Raw genomic sequence first — 21991 nt, 5'->3', positions numbered from 1 at the left:
TTTCTATTCCTCTTTTTCTTTTCCTGAGACCTTTTATCTCAATGGGTGTTGATTTCGTCAAGTGTTTTTTTTTGCATTAATTGATGATCTGGGACTTCCTGGTGGTCCAGTGGTAAAGAATCACCTTCCAATGAAGGGGACATGGGTTCAATCCCTGGTCGGGGAACTAAGATCCCACATGCCAAGGGGCAACTAAGCCCGTGCACCACAACTACTGAGCTTGCACGCTTCAGTGAGAGAGCCTGTGTGCTGCAAACTACAGAGCCCATGTGCCCTGGAGCCTGCATGCCACAACTAGAGAGAAGCCTGCGCCACAACAAAAGATCTGGCACGCCTCAACAAAGACCCCACATGCAGCAACTAAGACCCGATGCAGCCAAAAGAATAAATAAAATAAATAAATAGAATTTAAAAAATTGATAATCATCTGATTTTTCTTCTTTGGCCTGTTAATATAGTGAATTACACTGAAAAATTTTTTAAATATTTAAGCATCCTTACACCCCAGAAATAAATCCCACTTTGTCATGGTGTGTAATTCTTTTTTATATGTTGCTAAATCTATTTGCTAATACTTTGTTAAGAATTTTTGTATTTATATTCATGAGAGCTATTAGTCTGTAATTTTCTTTTTATATGCGTGTTAAACCTGTATTTGTTTTGGGCCAAGGATATGGTCTATCTTGGTACATGTTCCATGGGCACTTAGAAATAGTGTGTATTCTTTGTCTGGCTTTGGTATCAGGTAACTTCTTAAACTGAATTGGGATGTGTTCCCTCATCTTCTATATTCTGGAAGGGACTGTAAAAAATTGGTGTTAATTCTTCTTTAAATGTTTGGCAGAATTCTCCAGTGAAACCATCTGGGCCTGGAGATTTCTTTTGGGGGAATTTTAAAGTTATGAATTCAATTTCCTTTATAATTATAGAGCTATTCAATTATCTATTTCATTTTGGGTGAATTGTGGTAGCTTGTACATTGCAAGGAATTGTTCCATTTTATCTAAGTTGTCAAATTTATGTTTATAAAATTATTTGTAGTATTTAAAAATTTTCCTTCTGATATATGCAAGTTCTGTAGTGATAGCCCCTGTTTCACCCAGATATTGGTAATTTGTGTCTTCTTTCCTTTTTTTTGGTCAGTCTTGCTAGACATTTGTCCATTTCTTTTTAATCTTTTCAATAAACATCAACTTTCTGTATTATTTTGTTTCACTGATTTTCTCTATCTTTTCTCTATGTTCATTGTTTTCTGCTCTTCTCATTATTTCATTTCTTCTGTTTACTTTGGACTTATTTTGCTCTTCTTTCTCTAGGTTTTGAGGTGGGAGTTTAGATGATTGATTTGAGATTTTTCTTTTTTTTTTTTAGATTTTTCTATTTTTTTAATGTAGTGGTTCATGCTCTAAATTTCCCTCTCAGCAGTACTTTAACTGTGTCTTACAAATTTTGATATGTTGTATTTTCATTTTCATTCAGTTCAGTGTATTTTTTAATTTCCTTTGAGACTTCCTCTTTGACCCATGTATTATTTGGAAGTATGTTGTTTACTTTCCAAGTGTTTAGAGATTTTTCTGTTTGACTTCATTGTGTCTGGAAACCATGCTCTTTATGATTTCAATTCTTTCAAATTTGTTGAGTTGTTTTTTTGTTTGTTTTTGCCCAGGATGTGATCCAGCTTGGTGTATATTCCATGGACACTTGAAAAGAAATGAGTGTTCCACTGTTACCGGGTGAAGTGTTCTACAAATATTAGATCCTGTGGGTTGATGGTGTTGTTGAGTTCTTCCATATCCTTGTTGATTTTCTGTCTAGTTGGTTTATCGATTGTTGAAAGAGAGACGTTGAAACCTCCAACTGTAATTGTAGATTTGTCAAGTCCTCCTTCCATTCTATCACTTTTGCTTCACATATTTTACAGCTGTACTATTTGTTACATATTAATGTAGGGTCTTTTTGGTGGATTGATCCTTTTATCATTGTATAATGTCCCTCTCTGTCTCTGGTAATATCCTCTGCTCTGAAGTTTACTTTATCTGATGCTTTTGTGAGTAAGGTGGGGCCACATTTTCCCCTGTGATGTTGCTGGAGTGGAGCATTCGTTGTCTGAATGTTTTTGATAATGCTGAGCTGGTCCTTTTCTAGTCATTTGGCTATAGAGAACATACTTCTGCTGGGGCTTCTTTTTTTGGCTGTGCCATTGGTATTTCTGCGTCTCTGGTTTTCAACTCCAAATTTGAGATATAAAGCAAAGAGAAAACCCAGGGAACATACCACTGTGTCATTCTTCAGGTCCTAAAGTCTCTAGCTGTTCTACTTTCTTCTCCCCAATTTTTAAGAATCTGTAATTTTTAAGAATATGTAATGTCCAGGACTTTTATTTGTGCTTAGTAGGAAGAATAGGGAAAAGTGCCTTTTACCCACATTCCCAGAAGATGTCTGAAGCGTTATATTTTTTATATGCATACTTAAACTTATATTTTCTATCAATATATAGAGTTAATCATAGGCTATATTTTCCTCCTGAACTTGTTGTGGAGAAAAACTCCCAACCAAACTCTCCATAGGAAAAGTCTCTAGGTGGAGGAATTATGTGTGATTTTCCCTTTATTTCCTTTTTCTGTGTTTTCTACACTTTCTACAATTGGCATGTATCATTATAAATTATATTTGGAAGCTCGATGTTCTATGTGCCTTATGTTATTATTGTGAAGTAAAACCCTATCCATTTCTACATCACTTCTACTGCAAAATAGAATTTTATAGACCTTATTTTTGCTTATAGTGCTAAACAATTACAACTGCAGGTTCTAATCTGAAAAATGCATCTTCGTAACTAATCAAAGAAGTCTCAGAAAGAGATGTCCCCTCTCTCCTGGATCAACAGAGGGAACATTATCCTTCTGCCTAATAAAGCTGGCTCAAAGAATCCAATTTGATATATTGTTAAACTGAAGACTTTGATAAGAATATCAGAAGATCTGAAATGCGTAATTCTATTTGGTTATCTTATTTCATAATTTGGTACTTGGGCAATAATGTAATTGACATCTCTGTACTCCTGCACAGAATCAACACTTACAAAATTGCTCTGTCAAAGAAGCCTATGGTTCTGCTAGATAGTCTCCTTCAACGAAGACATTGAGAGACTTATTTCAATCAATTAACAAATTACATTAATAAGTCCATGTGGGGCTGAAAGCTGAAGGCTGTGCTCTGTGCTGACAGGCCCCAATAAAGCAGCAAAGAGAAGGCAGATAGACCATCATTTGGGGCACCAGCAAGAGCCTGCTTGCTTCTGTGATGTACCTCTTGCTGGCTCAGAATAACTCTGTTTTGCTGAATCAATCTGCAGAGCTGTCACAAAGAGAGTAAGGGACTTCCCTGGTGGTGCAGTGGTTAAGAATCCGCCTGCCAGTTCAGAGGACCTGGGTTCAAGCCCTGGTCCGGGAAGACCCCACATGCTGTAGAGCAACTAAGCCTGTGCGCCACAACTACTGAGCCTGCGCTCTAGAGCCGGTGAGCCACAACTACTGAAGCCTGTGTGCCTAGAACCCATGTTCTGCAACAAGAGAAGCCACTTCAATGAGAAGCCTGTGCACCGCAACAAAGAGTAGCCCCCACTCGCCACAACTAGAGAAAGCCCACGCGCAGCAACAAGGACACAACACAGCCAAAAATAAATAAATAACAAAGAGAGTAAGAAAAAATGCACACAAATATATTGTTTAATCCTCTGTGGTCCAAGAACCTCAAGCAGTTTCACTTTCTCAAGGAGAAAGAGCCCAGGGCACTATCCTCTGAAATACTCTTAATTCATTTATTTGCTGCCAGCAATCAGGTTAAAGGAATAGTTCTGAGCACTATCTTCCAGGAATATGTGAGTTTTCTTTATGAAAATGAGGTCCATCTGGCAGCAGGGTGAGTTTCCTCATACTTCTAGTCTCCTAGAGGTAAGGAATTGGCTTTATTTGGGAACAGGGAACTGCTTCCTGGAAGACAAACAATAGCGTGAGAGGTCTCGTGCATCAGGGAGCTCAGAGCACCTTTGTACATGCTTTCTGAATGTGTGTTCTAAAACTCTAATTGTGGACTTCCCTGGTTGTGCAGTGGTTAAGAATCCACCTCCCAATGCAGGAGACACGGGTTTGATTCCTTGTCCAGGAAGATCCCACGTGCCATGGAGCAACTAAACCCATGCACCACAGCTACTGAGCCTGTGCTCTAGAGCCCACGAGCCACAACTACTGAGCCCACGTGCCACAACTACTGAAGCTCGCACGCCTAGAGCCCGTGCTCCACAACAAGAGAAGCCACCGCAATGAGAAGCCTGCCTACTGCAACGAAGAGTAGCCCCTGCTCACCGCAACTACAGAAAGCCTGTGTGCAGAAATGAAGACCCAACGCAGCCAAAAATAAATAAATAAATGAATGATTTAAAAAAAAAAACTCTCTAATTGTAGGTGAAACACGCATCCAAAGAGGGGTATGTCAATTCATATCTGGCATGTCTGGAGATGTCCAGCTTCTACCTGAGCAACCTGAAGCTGGACCTGAGTGTATTCTCTTTTTTCCTCCCCCTCCCTCCCTTTTTCCCTCCCTCCCTCTCTCTCTCATTTCTCCCCTCCCTTCCTTTGTTCCTTCTTTCTCTTGGAAGAAATATAAAAACAAGCTAAGTCAAGATGTGAGGAGTAACTTAGTGTACTGCAATACCTTTTCAAATCTTAGGAATAAGACAGGTGGCACCATTATAGATCCTATAGCTTTGCAAATAGTCATCCAAGCACTCAGTAGCTACAGTGTTGCTATAGACAGTAAAAGGACAATAAAACTTTATGCCAATAAATTTGATAACTTAGACAAAATGGACAAATTCCTGGATGTACAAAAACTATCCAAGTTTATTCAAGGAGAAATAGATAAGCTCAATAGCCCTATATCTATTAAAGAAATTGAAATTATTATCAAAACTTTCCCACATAAAAACCTCGAGTTTCAGATGGCTTCACTGGTGAATTCTAACAAACATTCAAGGAATAAATAATACTAATTTTACACAAAGTCTTCCAGAAAATAAGAGGAAAGAACACTTCTCAACTCAGACATCCAGGCATTATAAGAAAAGAAACCTAGAGACCAATATTTCTCATGATCATAGATGCAAAAAATGTTAAACCAAATTTTAGCAAGCCCAACAGTATAAAAAGGGACAGGCTATCTTGACCAATGCAAGGTTGGTTTTATATTTGAAAAGCAGTTAATGTAATTCACTGTATTAATAGAGAAAAAAAATCATCATTTCAATATATGCAGAAAAAGCATTTGATAGAATTCAACACCCATTAATTGTTTTTTAAAAATAATAAGTGGGGGGCTTCCCTGGTGGCGCAGTGGTTGAGAGTCTGCCTGCCGATGCAGGGGACACGGGTTCGTGCCTCGGATCGGGAAGATCCCACATGCCACGGAGCGGCTGGGCCCGTGAGCCATGGCCGCTGAGCCTGCGTGTCCGGAGCCTGTGCTCCGCAACGGGAGAGGCCACAACAGTGAGAGGCCCGCGTACCGCAAAAAATAATAATAATAATAAATTTAAAAAATAAAAATAGTAAGTGGGAACAGAAGGAAACTTCCTTAACCTGATAAAGGGCATATATAAAAAACTTACATCTATCGTCATTAATAGTGAAAGACTGCATCCTTTCTCCCCAAGGTCAGAAACAAGGTGAAGATGTCTGCTCTTACTACTCTGATTCAGCATAGCCCTGGAAGTTCTAGCTAGCGAAATAAGGCAATAAAAGAAAAAATTTGAAGGCACAGATGGAAAGGAAGAAATAAAAATTTCCGTATTTGAAAATGACCTAACGATCTATGCAGAAAATCCCAAAGAACCTATATTTTAAAACTCCTATAACTAATGAGTGAGCTCGGCAAGGTTACAAAGTCAATATACAAAACCGTTTAATATTTCTATATACCAACAATGAACAATCAGAAATTTATTTTTTGAAGTACCATTTACAATAGCATGAAGAATATGCCATATTTAGGGATACATTTGACAAAAGATGTGCAAGATATACATATACTAAAAACTGCTAGGAGAAATTTAGGAAGACTTAAATGGGGAGCACGCTGTGTTCGTGGATCAGAAGACTTGGAATTGTTAAGATGTCAATTCTCTCCAAGTTGATCTATGGAATCAAGGTCCCAGCAGGCTTTTTTTAAGAAATAAATTTATTTATTTTTGGCTACGTTGGGTCTTCGTTGCTGCACGCGGGCTTTCTGTGGTTGCCGCGAGCAGGGGCTACTCTTCGTTGCGGTGCATGGGCCTCTTATTGTGGTGGCTTCTCTTGTTGCAGAGCACGGGCTCTGGGTGCGTGGGCTTCAGTAGTTGTGGCTCATGGGCCCAGTAGTTGTGGCTCATGGGCTTAGTTGCTCTGCGGCATGTGGGATTCCTGGACCAGGGCTCGAACCCGCGTTCCCTGAGTTGGCAGGCAGATTCTTAACCACCGCACCACCAAGGAAGTCCCCCCTTTTTTTTAAGTTGACATGCTGTTTTTAAATTTTATATGGAAGTGCAACAATGTTTGTATGGAAATGCAAAATTTATATGCAATAGCTTTTGAAAGTTTGAAAAAAAGAACAAAGAGAGTGCAGACGTACGATCACAAACATATGGCCGACTTATTTTTGATAAAGATGCCAAGGCAATTCAATGAGGAAAGTATAATCTTTTCAACAACGGTGCTGGAACAATTGGTAGCCATATGTAAAAATTAAACCTCAACCCTCATTTCACACTATAAATAAAACATTTTCTTAAAATGGATCCTATATCTAAATGTAAGCACTAAGCCTATAAAACTAGAAGAAAACAGCAAAAAATCTTAATGACCTTAGGTTTGGCAGAGATTTATAAATATGATTAAAAAACTATATATAAAAGACAAAATTATTCTGTCAAAGAGAAACTGATAAATTGGACTTTATAAAAATTTCAAAGGTCTGCTTTTCAAAAGACAATGAGTGGTGATCATTTGGTAGCACGTAGAAATATCAACTCACTACGCTGTGTACCTGGAACTAACAGAGTGTTGTAGGTCAGTTATACGTCAGTAATAAATTTTAAAAAAGGAAAAGAAAAAAGAAAAGAAATACTGGACCTCACACACACAAACCCCACAAACACACATACACAAATTATTTGGATGATACCCCTCCAAAAAGAAAGACAATGCTAAAATAAAATGACAAGTCAGATTGGGAGAAAATATTTCTAAAATGTATTGCCTGATGAAGGACATATATCTAGAATAAAAAAAAAGCCCAAACTGTTACAACTCAATAATAAGAAAACAAACAACCCAACTTTAAAACATGGGCAAAAGATTTGAATTAATGCTTCATTAAAGAATATATACAGTTAGACAGGGAAAAAAAAGAGAATATATACAGCTAGTAAATAAATACATGAAAAGATGCTCTGCATCATTAGTACATGGATGTTTATATCAGCTTTATTAATAATTGCCAATCCTTGGAAGCAACCAAGATGTCCTTCAGTAGGTGAATGGAAAAATAAACTGTGGTATATCTAGACAGTGGAATCTTTTTTTTTAAAGCTTTATTTATTAAAGTTAATTATTTTATTTATTTTTGGCTGTGTCCAGTCTTAGTTGCGGCATATGGAAGGGAGGTATGCGGGATCTTTCATTGAGGCGCGCGGGCTCTTCGTTGTGGCGCGTGGGTTTCTCTCTAGTTGTGTTGTGCGGGTTTTCTCTTCTCTAGTTGTGGCGTGCAGGCTCCAGAGCAGGTGGGCTCTGTAGTTTGCTGCACACGGGCTCTAGTTGAGGCGAGTGAGCTCAGTGGTTGTGGCACGCGGGCTTAATTTCCCTGCAGCATGTGGGATCTTAGTTCCCTGACCAGGGATCGGACCTGTGTCCCCTGCATTGTAAGGCGTATTCTTTACCACTGGACCACCAGGGAAGTCCCTGGAATCTTATTTCGGGCCAAAAAGAAATCAGCTTTCAAGCCATGAAAAGAAATGGAGGAAACAAGTGCATATTGCTAAGTGAAAGAAGCCAATCTGAAAGGGCTACACAGTGTATGATTTCAACTATATGGCATTCTGGAAGAGGCAAAACTATGGAGACAGTAAAAAGATTAGTGGTTTCCAGGGGTTGGGGAAGTAGATGGATGAATAGGCAGAGCACAGAGGATTTGTAGGGCAGTGAAAATATATGATACTATAATTATGGATACATTTGTCTAAACCCATAGAATGTACAACCCCAAGAATGCACCCTAATGTAAACTGTGGCCTTTGGGTGATTATGATGTACTAGGTTTATCAGTTTTAACAAAGGTACCAATTCTGGTGGGAGCTGGCAATAAAGAGGGAGGCTGTGCATGTGTGCGGGCAGGAGGGATGTGGGAACTCTCTGTACCTTCCCCTCAGTTTTGGGGTGAATCTAAAACTACTCTTAAAAAACAGTTTTCAAACATGAAACACCCACACACATGCACACACACACATGCACACACACATCTGACCTAAAGTGTGCCAGAAAAGGAATTAAGAACTTTTTGTCCCCACCAAAAGGCTAATAAAGAAATTCACAGAAAAGAGAGAAGAAAGTAAGGTTCAGAACAATAAATACAATATTATTCAATTTACTAAAGTTTATCGTGCAAAATTATATTTATTACAACTGTAAAATAAAGGGAGTGATACTTTGCTGTACACCAGAAAATGAACATAACATTGTAAATCAACTATACTTCAATTTTAAAAATAAATAAAATTTAAAAAGCAAAAATAAATAAAATAAAAGTAAAATAAAGGGAGTGGTAAATGCAAGATCAGGATTGTGGTTGATTGTCACAGGGAAGGAAGAGGATGAAATCAGAAGAGACCCACACAGTACTTCAAGGATAATGGTAATACTCTATTTCCTCAACTGGGCGAGGGTGCAAAAGTCTGCCTTGCATCATTATTCTTTATACCTTCACACCTTTTATAAATATCTTTTATCTACCCAATTAAAAATAAAGAAAAAATAGGGCTTCCCTGGTGGCGCAGTTGTTGAGAGTCTGCCTGCCGATGCAGGGGACACGGGTTCGTGCCCCGGTCTGGGAAGGTCCCACATGCCGCAGAGCGGCTGGGCCCGTGAGCCATAGCCGCTGAGCCTGCACGTCTGGAGCCTGTGCTCCACAACGGGAGAGGCCACAACGGTGAGAGGCCCACGTACCGCAAAAAAAATAAAAAATTAAAAAAAATAAAGGAAAAATAAACATCAGCCCACTTGTGACAAGCCAGGAGCAGTTGGGGATGATATCAAAGGTCTAATTGGTATTGGGATGGGATGAGGACGGGGACTTGCCCCATTGCCCTGAGAAAATTCTGGGGTGATCTTGATGGCAGAACTAACTCAAGAAACTGAGGTTGGACTCCATAAGCATGTAACAGACCCAATGTTGCTCTTTTCCAAGTGAATCACATCTGTTCTAAATAGCTCATGGATCAAGCTTCAAGTGAGTAAAATTTTCTAGAAGCTTAGGAGAAATTTCAGTGTAAAGAACATGAGAGTTTCATCCCATATGTTCAGAGACCTTCTTGCTTTCCATTTTGAGAGTAGGATCCTGTGAGAGTTGATGCAGATGGTACGTAGAGATGAGAGCCTCTATTCAGGTACGACTCAATGGTAGGGACAGTTAAGGAGAAGGGGTGGCATGAGAAGGAAAAGATTTCTGGGGTTAGTTTGCAAGCCCCTTAAAGACCTAATTCTGAGAGTCTATATTTTAGGGAGTGCTAGGGGTGGAGGTCCATCTAAACACATTACATTTTCTTAATTTTCATTAGGTCTGGCCCAGACCTCTCTTCCTCTTCTGAGGCTGCTTGTTCTTTCACATCACATCACATCACCTGCAAGGCTTATTGCCTCACTGCCTCCCCTCACACCCATATTCAACCCCTACTCTCACCAGATTCCCCGGGGCCACCTGCACAAAAACATTTGTCTCTCAGATAATGGAAAATTTATTCTAAATTCTTATTTTAGATTGAGAAGTATCCGGTCTCTGATGCCTCCGTTGCTAATATGTCTGTTCTGACGTGTGGTTTTTGCACAGTTGAAGGGTCACGCTGGCCCTCCTTCTGCCTTCAGGCAGGACTGCCTTCCCCAATTTATCATGGCTCATTTCATCCCCAAGTAACCATCTGAGGGCCTGGTGGGTGTTATGATGGGGAGGGGAGAGGAGTGTGGTCCCTGTGAAAAAAGGCATGGGCCCTGCCGTTGAGGAGACCTCAGTCAAACAGCAAACGTTCGGAGGCAGGGACAATGGTTCCCATAAGGCACCCTGGAACTGAAGAGAGATGCTGTGGCCTCCATATTGCCCCTATTCCTGACCCTCCTCAGGTTTCTCAAGCTATCGGATGCCTTCTGTCTCTAATTTCTTCAGGATCAGTGGTTTGTACTTTGGCCATGCGCCTGAGGCCTGGGCTTACTGCTAGGTCCTCTGGAAATCGACTTTCTTTTTCCCTCTGCCCTTTCCCAGGGGACTCTCTCTGCCTTGTACTCAGATTTCCACTGAGACTGGATAGCCTTAGTCATACTGTAGAAACAGAGAGTTGAGGTATGAGTCTAGAAAAATTTATGTACAAATTTGTGTGGGCTTTGGATGGTAGGATTATACCAGGGGACTAATCTGATATCTAATTTGGTGCCATTACCAATCTTCCTCCCCGTTCTGTCCTGCTCTAGTCTGGTTACTAGAAACATGTAAGACTTGGAGCAGGACAGGGCAGGACACTTGAATTCTCACCATTGCTCTCCCTGTGACTTTCTGGGTAGCCTTCAAGCAATTTCCTGCCTCCTGTCCCCAGTTATTTCATCAGTGAAATGGATGATTGTTGTACTGACCTTTTCCAGAGTTTGTGAAGGCTGGTGGGATATCAGACAATTGTGTGCTTTGGAAGGTCTCTGAACTCTATGGCAGAATTTTTGAACAATTGAGAGGGCTATCATTTCATCCACAGCCCTAAGGGTGCTATTGATGCTGGAACCCACCTGGTTAATCTGAAGGATGAAAGCTGATTGCAAAGTTGAGAATAGGCCCCAGGGACTTCCCTGGTGGTCCAGTGGTTAAGAATCCACCTTCTAATGCAGGGGATGCAGGGTATGTTCCCTGGTGGGGGAACTAAGATCCCCCATGCCTCGGGGCAACTAAGCCCATGCGTCGCAACTACCGAGCCCACGCACTCTGGAGACTGTGCGCTACAACTAGAGAGAAGCCCGCGCACCACAACTAAGACCTGACACAGCCAAAAATAAATAAACAAATAAATAAATAAAAGTTTAAAATAGGTCCCATATGAAAGGAGATCAGACAGTTAGATTTACTTCCTCTTTTCTAATTTGAGAGGTATCGTGTTGAAGAAAATCAGTGTGTTAGAAGCTGCAGGGGACCTAAACACAGTCACCATGAAGCTGGGCTGTGTCCTCATGGCTGGGGCCTTCTACTTTTCTCCTGCTATTCTCTGGGCAGCCCAGATGCTACTGGGTAAGTAAAATCTTGGAATGTGTGGAAATGGAGATATTCCTGACTTTGGGGAAAAGACCCAAAGGAAAGAAGCATGGACTAACTTCAGCCCTCCAAAGAAGCCGTGTTCAGGTGGGATAAGAAGGATAGTATAAGAAAGTTTGGTGTGCAGGACTGAATGGCTCTTTCTGAATACAAAAATCTTCAAACTTTTTCCATCCTAAAAGTCCCCTTGACTATGATGTCTTCTTTAGCTACCATCTCAGTTCTTTTCTTCCTTTTCTCAGATAAATTTCTTGAAAGAGTAGTCTGAACTTGCTTTCTCCACTTCCCCACTTTTCACTCACTCCTCAATGCTTGCAGTCTGGCTTCCACTGGAAACTTCCACTGGTCAGGGTGCTATGACCTTTATACTGACACTGCACTTTTTTTTTTTTTTTTTTTTTGCGGTACGCGGGCCTCTCACTGTTGTGGCCTCTCCCATTGCGGAGCACAGGCTCCGGACGCTCTGGCTCAGCAGCCATGGCTCACAGGCCCAGCCGCTCCGCGGCATGTGGGATCTTCCTGGGCCGGGGCACGAACCTGTGTCCCCTGCATCGGCAGGCGGACTCTCAACCACTGCGCCACCAGGGAAGCCCAACACTGCACATTTTTAAAATCTTATCCTGCTGGACTTCTCTGTATTGGGCACTGTTGATCAGTTATTCTTCCTCGGCAATCTCTACTCCCCTGGCTTCTCCCTGTACTCCATGTATCTCGCTTGGTCCCTTTGGTGGCTTCTCTTCCTCTTTTATAAAAAAAATTTTTATTTTATTTATTTATTTTAATTAATTAAAAAAAGTTTTTTTTTGGCTGCATTGGGTCTTCGTTGTTGTGCATGGGCTTTCTTTAGTTGTGGCGAGCGAGGGCTACTCCTCATTCTGGCGCACGGGCTTCTCATTGCGGTGGTTTCTCTTGTTGTGAAGTGTGGGCTCTAGGTGCACGGGCTTCAGTAGTTGTGGCATGCAGGCTCAGTAGTTGTGGCGCACAGGCTTCATTGCTCCGCGGCATGTGGGATCTTCCTGGACCAGGGCTTGAACCCATGTCCCCTGAATTGGCAGGCAGATTCTTAACTGCTGAGCCACCAGGGAAGTCCCTCTTTCTCTTAAAGACTGGTGTTTTCTACAGTTGCATCCTTGCTCCCTACTTTTTAATTTACAGTCTCCTTAGTGAGCTATTTGTCTGTATAATTTTTACCATTACAACTCTATAATTAAGAGGTCTAAGTCATATCTCCAACCTTAATCATGCTTTTGAGTTTCACATTCAAACATCAAGCTTTGCACAAGACATAGCTACCTGTATGTTTCAAGGTATCTCAGCACAATATGACCAGAGCTCTGTCCTCTTGGTCCCTCCCTCTCCTAATTTCATCTTTTTTTTTTTTTTTTTGGCTGTGCCACACTGCTTGCGGGCTTGTAGGATCTCAGTTCCCTGACCAGGGATTGAACTCCGGGCCATGGCAGTGAAAGCCCGGAATCCTAACCACTAGGCCACAAGGGAATTCTCCTAATTTCATCTTTCACTATTTCTGATCTCAGTTAATGGTATCCACCCTGATATCCTGGTCAAAAACTTGGGAGACAACCTAGATTCCTCCTTCTCCTTCATCCTCTACACATGATCAATGATCAAGTTTGGCAATGTCTACCTTCTAAGTTGGTCTTAGAGCCCGTCTCTTCCCTGAAACATAACTAACGGTATCCTAGGACAAGCCCTCATCATTTCTGTCTTGGGCTAGACCAACAACTTCCTAACTAATCTTCATATCTCAGCCTTGTGTCCTTGAAATACATTCTGCACTCTGCAGCCAGAGTGATTTCTAAAATTCAAGTCTGCTAGCCTAAGATACTTATCATGGCATTAAGGGTCCACCATAACTTGGCATCTTTGAAAACTTTTCAGCTTCTTCTCTCACCCTTTGAGCCTTGCAATTTATTCTCTAATAAATCCCAAGTTGCTTATATTCACACACCAGACTCTTACCTATCTCCAAAGTTTTGCTCATACTGCTACCTCTGCCTGAAATGAGCTCTCCCCATCGCTCCCTAGTCCTCTCTCACTTACAAACTCTTGGCATCCCTAAAGACTCAGCTTGGGTGGCATCTTTACCAGGAAATCTTCCTTGAGCCCTCCTCTCTGCTTTGATGGCTGCCTGTGATAACTCTTTCATGTTACTTTCTTCCTTGCGCTGAAACAATCTCTTCACATGCCTGTGCATCCACTGAACTGAGACTTATTTGTAGGCAGGGACAATGCCTTTTTGTTTGGTTTTTAACTTTCTCTTATTTATCTTTGAATTCTCAGCACCTGCTTTATCCCTGCACAATAGTTGTTTTATTGAACTCATAGAGACAGGACTGGGTGACTGTATTAAGATACAGCAGTGGTATTGTTGTGAGAACTCTAGACACGGAATCAGATGCTCTGTTTTCAAGCCCCTCTTCTTTTATTTACCAGCTCTATGCCACTTTGAAAAAGTCACTTTTCATATTTCTGAATTTGGTTTTCCTATCCATAAAATGAGAATAATAACAGCTACCACATAGTTTATTGAGTGAAAGTGCCTGATAGCCCAACAGTATTCTATTTTAGAAAAAGACAGGAGGCTGAGTCTAGTTGAGTGACAGTGGAGGAACTGAAAATGGGTAGCAGAGTGGTGAAGGGAGCTGAGAGAGGATCTAAAGAAAGCACTTGGTACTGATTTAATGAGAATTAGGAAGTAGAGAGGGGCCTTGCTAAGGGAGGTTACAAAGTCAAAGAAGAGTCCTGGGCTTTTGGAAGTGGAAGTGAACAAAAGCAAGTAGGATAGGAAAGGACAGAGTGAAGAACTGAGTACGTGTTAATGACCATGGAGCCAGAAGAGGAGGAGAGGCATTATGAGGGACAAGAAGCAGTTGTGGAGATGGGAGAAATTTACCTTGCCTTGGTCAACCATGGAACTAAGAGATAGGTTGAGGAGACATGTGGTAAGAAATCTGTAACTCTATTCAACCCCAAGCAAAGAAAGAATTGTTCCATAGTTACCAGTACAGACTGAGAGTAGAGGTTCAGGTGTAGAGAGAAAGACACAGGATGGACTCTACCATTGCCAGGGAAAATTCAAGGGACAGAGGACATTAAGTTAGAGATGGCTGAAAAAGGAAGACCTGAAAGGGGGAGCAAGGAAGAAGATACTAAAAGCTAGTTTGTAGATAACATATTCAAGGATGAAGAACCAAGCGAATTTGGGGAAATGAAAATTTGGAAGAAAGTCCCCAGGGACGGTCTGAAGACTAAAGTAGATCATGTCTGAAAAATGAAGTAAAAAGAACGCTGATTTTGGACTCAGACATACCTGAGTTTCTTGCTCTGCTCCCTACTCACTTTTTAAATTTGGGGTAAACGAATTGACTTTTCTAAACCTGTTTCATTTAAGATTTATAAAATGGGAGTGAAGTCACATACCTCGAAATCTTGCAAGATTTGTGTGATAAGGTGTGAACATGGCTGGCAGTGTCTGGTATGTGGTAAACACCCAACAAATGTTAGAATCTGATCATCTCCCTTTCCCTCCTGTCCTGTGTCTGCCTGCTCTGGGGTCCTCGTTTTCTTTGGCCTCTGGCTTCCTGCACTGCAGCTGGATGTCATGCTGGTGAGTTCACCATTCTCTCCCCCACACCCCTTCTTCAAACCACAGTCCGTTCACTGACAGCACCTGGAAGCCAGCGAATCAAGTCAGCTGTATCCCTCCGAGAGATCCATATGGGTCTCTTGGAAAAAATGTTTTGATGTCTTCCTATTCCACTCTAAAAATTATAATTCCCTGAGGAGAGGGAGGAACTCTTGTGGAAAGCAATTTCCTGTCCTCTTTCTCCAGTCACAGCATCATTTTCTGGTTCTTCTCGGACCATGCCCTCCTCAGCTGCCAGTTTTGAGGCGCTCCAGTGCGAAGGACCTGTCAGCACCCAGGAGGGCAGCTGCCACACTGAGGATGACTTGACGGACCCAAGGGAAGTCGACTTCCAGGTCAAGGGCTACACTTTCAGTGAACCCTTCCATCTGATTGTGTCCTATGGTGAGGTCCCAGGAAGGACTGACCAGTGCAGGCCAGGTCTTTCTCCCATTTCCCAAAGTTCTCCTTTCAGCCCCACAGCCCACTCAGGAAGGTGCCCCCTGAAACTGGCCAGGGGATGAGATATCATCTACCCCATCTTCAGCCCAAGAAGCCAGGGTGCCCTCTGTGCTAGGCCCTAGAGAAGTTGTTCCATATTCCCAACCAGTGGTGAAAATTACCTGGCCCCTCAGAGAAAGATTAGAGTGGTCTGTTGTGGGCAGCACTGAGGGAGCTCCCAAGGAAGGCAGTGGGTCACACTCAGCTCTTGCTTTGGACCGCAGACTGGCTGATCCTCCAAAGTCCAGCCTGGCCTATATTTGAGGGAGACCCTCTGGTCCTGCGCTGCCAGGCCTGGCAAGACTGGCCACTGACCCAGGTCACCTTTTACCAAGATGGCTCAGCCCTGGGTCCCCCTGGACCTAACAAGGAATTCTCCATCGCCGTGGCGCAAAAGGCAGACAGCGGGCACTACCACTGCAGTGCTATCTTCAGGAGCCCTGGTCCTGGGAGCCCAGAAACGGCATCTCCTGTGGCTATCACAGTTCAAGGTAAGAGCTAGAGGCAGTGTCACTGTGGCAGAGGCAGGTGGGGAGAGACAGAGGGACCAGAAATGTCTTTCACTGGAGACAGTAAGGTCACTGAAGGGTTAAGGAGTAGGTTGCTGACAAATGTCCAAGTTGGGCTTCAAAAGGGACAGCATCTTAGCATTGCCTTTTCAAGTCATTTAGCCCAGCTCCAAGTTCAGCATGTTTCCTGCTGCTTTGTCCTACAGTTCTATGCTTCCCAATGTTCACTGACTAGGCATCTGGATTACGGTCAGATTTGCCCATCTCTAGATCTTTTCTAGTCCTGTCTATTGAAGAGAGATAGGACTTGAAAGTTTCAAATGGAACTTTTCTAAGAGAACTCCTTCCTGATAGAAATAGGGGAAGGAAAGTGTGACTGGGAGTCTTTGCCTGTCATGGGTCCACCTGAATGTAGGAAGGCTGAGCTCTTCTTCCTCACCTATCTCTCCCCCAGAACTGTTTCGAGCCCCAGTTCTCAGAGCCACACCTTCAGCTGAGCCCCAAGAGGGAAGCCCGGTAACCCTGAGCTGTCAGACAAAGCTGCCCCTGCAGAGGTCAGCTGCCCACCTCCTCTTCTCCTTCTACAAGGACAGCAGGACAGTGCGTAGCAGGGGTCCTTCCTCAGAATTCCAGATCCCCACTGCTTCAGAGGCACACTCTGGGTCCTACTGGTGTGAAGCAACCACTGAGGACAACCAAGTTTGGAAACAGAGCCCCAAGCTGGAGATCAGAGTGCAGGGTGAGTTAGTGTGTATATGTCTGGTGTGTGTGAAAAGGCAGGGGTGGGGGGGGATAGGACAATTGGGTTTTTGAGCTAAGGTTCAGTGTAAGCAGGTTAAGAAAGGACACATGGGAGGCAGGAACCATAAGCCAGAGTCGCTAGTGATGGAAGAAAGCACAAATAGGAAACTTCTCCCTCAGACTGTGGTATATACCTCATCAAACGAAGACCTGAGCCAACTCCACAGCTGCTTCCCCGTAGACTTTACACTCCCTACGTGACCTCTGGGCATTTGTAGGAATATGGTATCTACTGTGAGGACGAAGTAGTCTGGAGTTCCTATTCAATTCTGGGAGTCCCCATTAAGAAGGCTGCATTTGACCTGAAATATACCCAGAGGAGGTGTCCAGGGTAGTGAGGCCGCTTGAGTCATGTCAGAAGGAAAATAATGGGAGGAATGGGAGATGCTCATTCTGAAGAGGAGGTGACTCGAGGAGCCAGCAGAGGTGTCCTCAAAACACTGAAGGCTGGCACAAGGGTAAGGAATTACACTAATGGCATATACAATAAGAGGTTGACCTAGGGCCAGTTACCACATGCATGTTGTAAGGAATTAGACTGAAAGGGGAAGAACTGGCTAATATCCATAGTCCTCTAATGATGAGGCTTCATTGTGCAAGATTTTCAAGCAGAAGTAACTATGCTTCACATTCAAATTTGGACGAGAGTCCTCAAGATTTTGTTGCCATTGGGCCCCACAGCTATTTTCAGAGAATAAGAAAGACTGACCAGGAATATGAGGGTAGGGCCAGAGTCAGACTTCACTCTTGTCTGTGTCTCCTATCCCATAATCCAGGTCCCTCCAGCTCTGCTGCACCCCCCACCTTGAATCCAGCTCCTCAGAAATCAGCTACTCCAGAAACTACTTCTAAGGAGCCCCCTGGGCCTCTGCCTCCACTGCCCACCCCTTCTTCTAAGGATCTGGGCTCCTCTTCTCCTCTGCACTTCCCAGATCCCCATCTGCATCACCAGATGCGTGTTCTCCTCAAACAAATGCAGGATATGAGGGTCATCCTTGGTCACCTGGTCATGGAGCTGAGAGACTTGTCTGGCCACCTGAAGCTTCAGGCCACAAAGGGTCCTGCCAAATATTAGTAAATAATTCACCTGCCGTGTTGCTCAACTACCCCCAATAAATCCAACTCTTTCTAGTTGTCCTCTTTCTGTTCCATACTTAAGCATAAGTAGTTTTACAAGTTGCCCAGTGTTTCGCTAGAGTAACAGGGATGGGTGAGTATAAATAAACGTGTACAAAGTGGTAATTAGAGTTTAGCTATAATTGTATATTCTCCCTGAACATGACAACATATTCCTGTTCTATCTAGGCCAGGAGTTGCCTTCTGTTGCCCAGACCAGAATCTGGTGATTGAAAGAGAAGCAATGAGATGATAGATTTAATGCAGCAATCTCAACCAAGGGCAATCCCTCCCCATCCTAGGGGACATTTGGCAATGTCTGGAGAAATTTTTGATTGTTACATTGCGGGGAGGGTGTGCTACTGGTGTCTAGTGAGTAGAAGCTGGGGATGCTGCTAAACATCCTATAATACACAGAACAGCCTTCCACAACAAAGGATTATCTGGTCCAAAATGTCAATAGTGCTGAGGTTGGGAAACCCCAGCCTAACGGAGGTGTTGGACTCTGGGATGGACCTTTGCTTCTTCTACTTATTCTCTCGTCCTAGCCTTGTTCAGCAAATATTAATTACGTGCCGGTATTTTGTTGTCCTCTGCTACATACCCAAGTTGATGCTATGTTAAGTATACCCATAAGACAGTGTCCCTGTCTATAGAAAGTTTACAATTTGGGATGGAGGGGCAGTAATACTCCTACCCATTAAACAATTAAAGCAGGGCATATAAAAATTTCCCATAGGATCCTAGTGGACTCAGAAACATGTGATTGAGTAGAACAATGCCAGAGCAGCAATTATTTGTTTTAATCCATGTCTGAAATATTTTTCTTTAAAGACATACATAAATCTATTTTGGTACCATAGTAATACTTTATTTTCTATGCTTGGACTGCCACTGTATATTCTCAGCCAATGAGAGCTAGCCTGCCAGATTCTACAGGAACCTTTGGTCAGTGAGTTACCACACCATTTCATGACCTCAGCCAAAGAGCTTTCTACCACGGTTCTCCTAAATCACGTGGTATGAGATTATCCAGTGTACTTTTTCTTTGTGCCATTTATTCTGTGTGTAGTTGGGACCCACAGTGATTTACAAAATACGTACCCGTGATCGGTCCAGACATGCCACAAAGAAATAAAGGAATAGAATCATGCTGGATGTTAGAATCTGAGTTTTATGGTGGTTCCTAGCTCCCTCTAAAATGCCAGTTTTATGGTGGCTCCTAACACCTTCAAGTGGAAAGATGAGAAAGAAACTGGAAATTGGTAAAAGTCCACAAATATCACTGCAGCGTGAGAGGATCGATTAACAACTGTATGAATGGAAGTTGTAAGAAATGATGACCAGAGATACGTCATTTGGTGGATGACCAAAGTGGAAGCTTAACTGCCAATGGACTATGTTGGATCTCCAAAGATACTATGTTATAACCATTCTACATGGAATTGATTTCAGCTAATGGTACCATGTTCATGAATGCATCCTGCAAGCTCATGCTAAATAAGGAAGTCATGTCCAGACAATAAAAGCTAACCGAGATCAAGAAAGGAAGAAGTGGGTGCAGCTGGCTAAGTGTCTCACTTCTGTACCCGTCATCCATGTGTCTGTGTGGACCTCTATCGTCACACTGCATTTTAATTTTTTACTATCTTATTTCTGTTCACTAGAGGGTGAACACTTTGAGAGCTCCTTGAGCTCTCTGATCTACATTGACTCATTGGTGTCTAGTTTAATGAGGCATATTTAAACTCTCTGTAAATGTTGTTTCATTGAATTGAATTGGGTCAGCATAATAAGGGAAGGCATCCTGAAGAAGATGGGAATTAAGCTGAACCTTAAAGGATGAGTGGTATGTCTGGCATCGGCAAAATCTCCAGATTCTCCCCAGGGGGCCCAGATTAGGTCAGGAGCTTGGAAGCCTCAGGGAGAGAATCTGTTATCATCAGGGATGAGGAAGGCAAGAACATAACTGAAAGAATGAAGAGAGAGAGACAGAGAGGCAGAGAGAGAGAGCTTTTATCTGTCTCTACGTGTCCTGGGGAAGCTGGAGAGGGGGTGGGAAAGAGGAATTGTTATACTAGATTGGGTTTATGGCCTGTGCAGTTTAGGATTCTGTAACCCACAGAGGTCCTAATGCAGCTACGCTGGATGTTATCTCTGAAATAAACATTAGATACAAAGCACATCTATTGTCTTGTAAAGGCCAATACTTGCATACCCTATAACCCAGAACTCCATGCCTGGATATATATGCCGAGTACATGTACACCAGAAGACAAGTACAATAATGTTCATAATAGCACTATTTGTAAAATCAAAACTTTGGAGTCAATTCAGTTGTCCAATGAAAAAATGGATAAGTTGTGCTAGCTTCACAGAACAGAATACTATACAACAGTAGAATAAATGAACCATAGCTACAATGCAGCAACATAAAAGAATATCAGGAATATTAACATTCAGTGAAAAAAGCAAGTCCCAGAAGATACCATATGGTGTGATGCCCTTTATACAAAGGAATATATTGCTTAACCATTCACTCATACATATGATAAACCTTTTTAAAAAGGCACAAAAATGGAAACACCAAGGTCAGGATAGTAGTTACCTCCGAGGGGCTAATGGGAGAAACCATCGGGGAGGAGCACACAAGTAGATATAATTATTAATTTTTTTTAATTTTAAAAATGTATTTTATTTATTTATTTTTGGCTGCATTGGGTTTTCGTTGCTGCGCGTGGGCTTCTTAAGTTGCGGCGAGCAGGAGGCTACTCTTCATTGCAGTGCACGGGCTTCTCTTGTTGTGGAGCATGGGCTTTAGGCGTGTGGGCTGCAGTAGTTTTGGTATGTGGGCTCTAGAGCGCAGGCTCAGAGCGTAGTTGTGGCGCACGGGCTTAGTTGCTCTGTGGCATGTGAGATCTTCCCGGACCAGTGCTCGAACCCGTGTTCCCTGTATTGTCAGGCGGATTCTTAACCACTGCCCCACCAGGGAAGCCCTAAATTATTAATTTTTAAAATCTTCTCAGAGTAGGAATTTAGGCCTCCTTAAATATATATATATATATATATATATATATTTCTCTAAATCATCTTCAAATTCCTTTTTGTTTTCTGCCATTGTCTTTTCTTAGCAGTAATAAGAAGCCAAGTTTATTACCTACAGTATGAAGTAGTTCTTTCCTTTACTGATCCCCAAGTAACCCTAACTTACTAAAGATTGCCCCCAGTATACCCTTACTATTTTTGGATTTGGTGAACACTTTTTTGTTAACCTTAAAGACATGACTGTAGATGTTTCACACATTTTCCCAGCCAGACAAGACAGCTAATTTTTGTCAGTACAGAAGCACCTTCATTTAATTTGACATTTATGTGCAAAGTACTGTGCAAGGTTCTATAAGAAAAAAAGAAGACAAATTTAACATGATCTCTGCTTTCCAAGGAGAGTTCAATGGAAGCTTATGAAGAAGACCCCGCCTCATAGATTTGTAGTTGCATTTTAAGAGCCTTTTCATATAATTGTAGATATTCTTCTTTGATGCTTCCTGAAAACTCGACAAGGGGTAGTTTCTTAAACAGGAGTTGCATTATGGAATCTGAAACCATAGCAACAAGTGTTTCTTACTCTGTTACATTAAAATTCATTGGTCCTTCTTGTACTTTAAACAGATCTTTCACCCATGCATTGGTCGGTTGAAAATATTTGTTCACAAAGTTATACAGATCTTTCAAACGTTGATACCATCTCACTATATACAATATTTTAAAAATCGAATGTAATATCACCACCAATATCTTCAGAAAAGTCTTTACTTACTGGGAAGCTGTCAAGATC

At 42.2% G+C, this 21991-nt stretch overlaps 1 protein-coding gene across 3 annotated transcripts; it reads left to right on the top strand.

Moving 5' to 3' along the window:
• Positions 1-11420: 11420 nt before the first annotated feature.
• On the top strand, positions 11421-20339 carry FCRLA (Fc receptor like A). Of its 3 annotated transcripts, none has more exons than XM_089912294.1 (6): positions 11421-11559; positions 15197-15211; positions 15482-15634; positions 15955-16221; positions 16694-16978; positions 17817-20339. In XM_089912294.1, exons 1-6 carry the CDS (start codon positions 11481-11483, stop codon positions 18113-18115), a joined length of 1098 nt encoding a protein of 365 aa, XP_089768420.1. In that variant the 5' UTR covers positions 11421-11480; the 3' UTR covers positions 18116-20339. The 3 variants fall into 3 exon arrangements, with proteins under 3 accessions (XP_089768420.1, XP_089768415.1, XP_089768409.1); XM_089912283.1 differs by having other exon boundaries at positions 11423-11559; positions 15437-15634; XM_089912289.1 differs by lacking the exon at positions 15197-15211 and having other exon boundaries at positions 11422-11559; positions 15437-15634.
• The last annotated feature ends 1652 nt before the right edge of the window (positions 20340-21991 follow it).

Source organism: Delphinapterus leucas, chromosome 1 (genome assembly GCF_059928025.1).
Source record: "Delphinapterus leucas isolate spDelLeu-1000000601 "Yukka" chromosome 1, BTC_Dleu_Yukka2, whole genome shotgun sequence".
In the NCBI taxonomy this organism is placed as follows: Eukaryota; Metazoa; Chordata; class Mammalia; order Artiodactyla; family Monodontidae; genus Delphinapterus; species Delphinapterus leucas.
This window is presented reverse-complemented; position numbering and strand designations above follow the sequence as displayed.

What these genes read in the sequence shown, in the direction of transcription:
- FCRLA (XM_089912283.1), top strand. Translation starts at nt 11,481, where the DNA reads ATGAAGCTGGGCTGTGTCCTCATGGCTGGGGCCTTCTACTTTTCTCCT. An exon ending in CCATCTGATTGTGTCCTATG is followed by an intron (nt 15,635 to 15,954) that starts GTGAGGTCCCAG and finishes TTTGGACCGCAG; the next exon opens with ACTGGCTGATCCTCCAAAGT. An exon ending in TGTGGCTATCACAGTTCAAG is followed by an intron (nt 16,222 to 16,693) that starts GTAAGAGCTAGA and finishes TCTCTCCCCCAG; the next exon opens with AACTGTTTCGAGCCCCAGTT.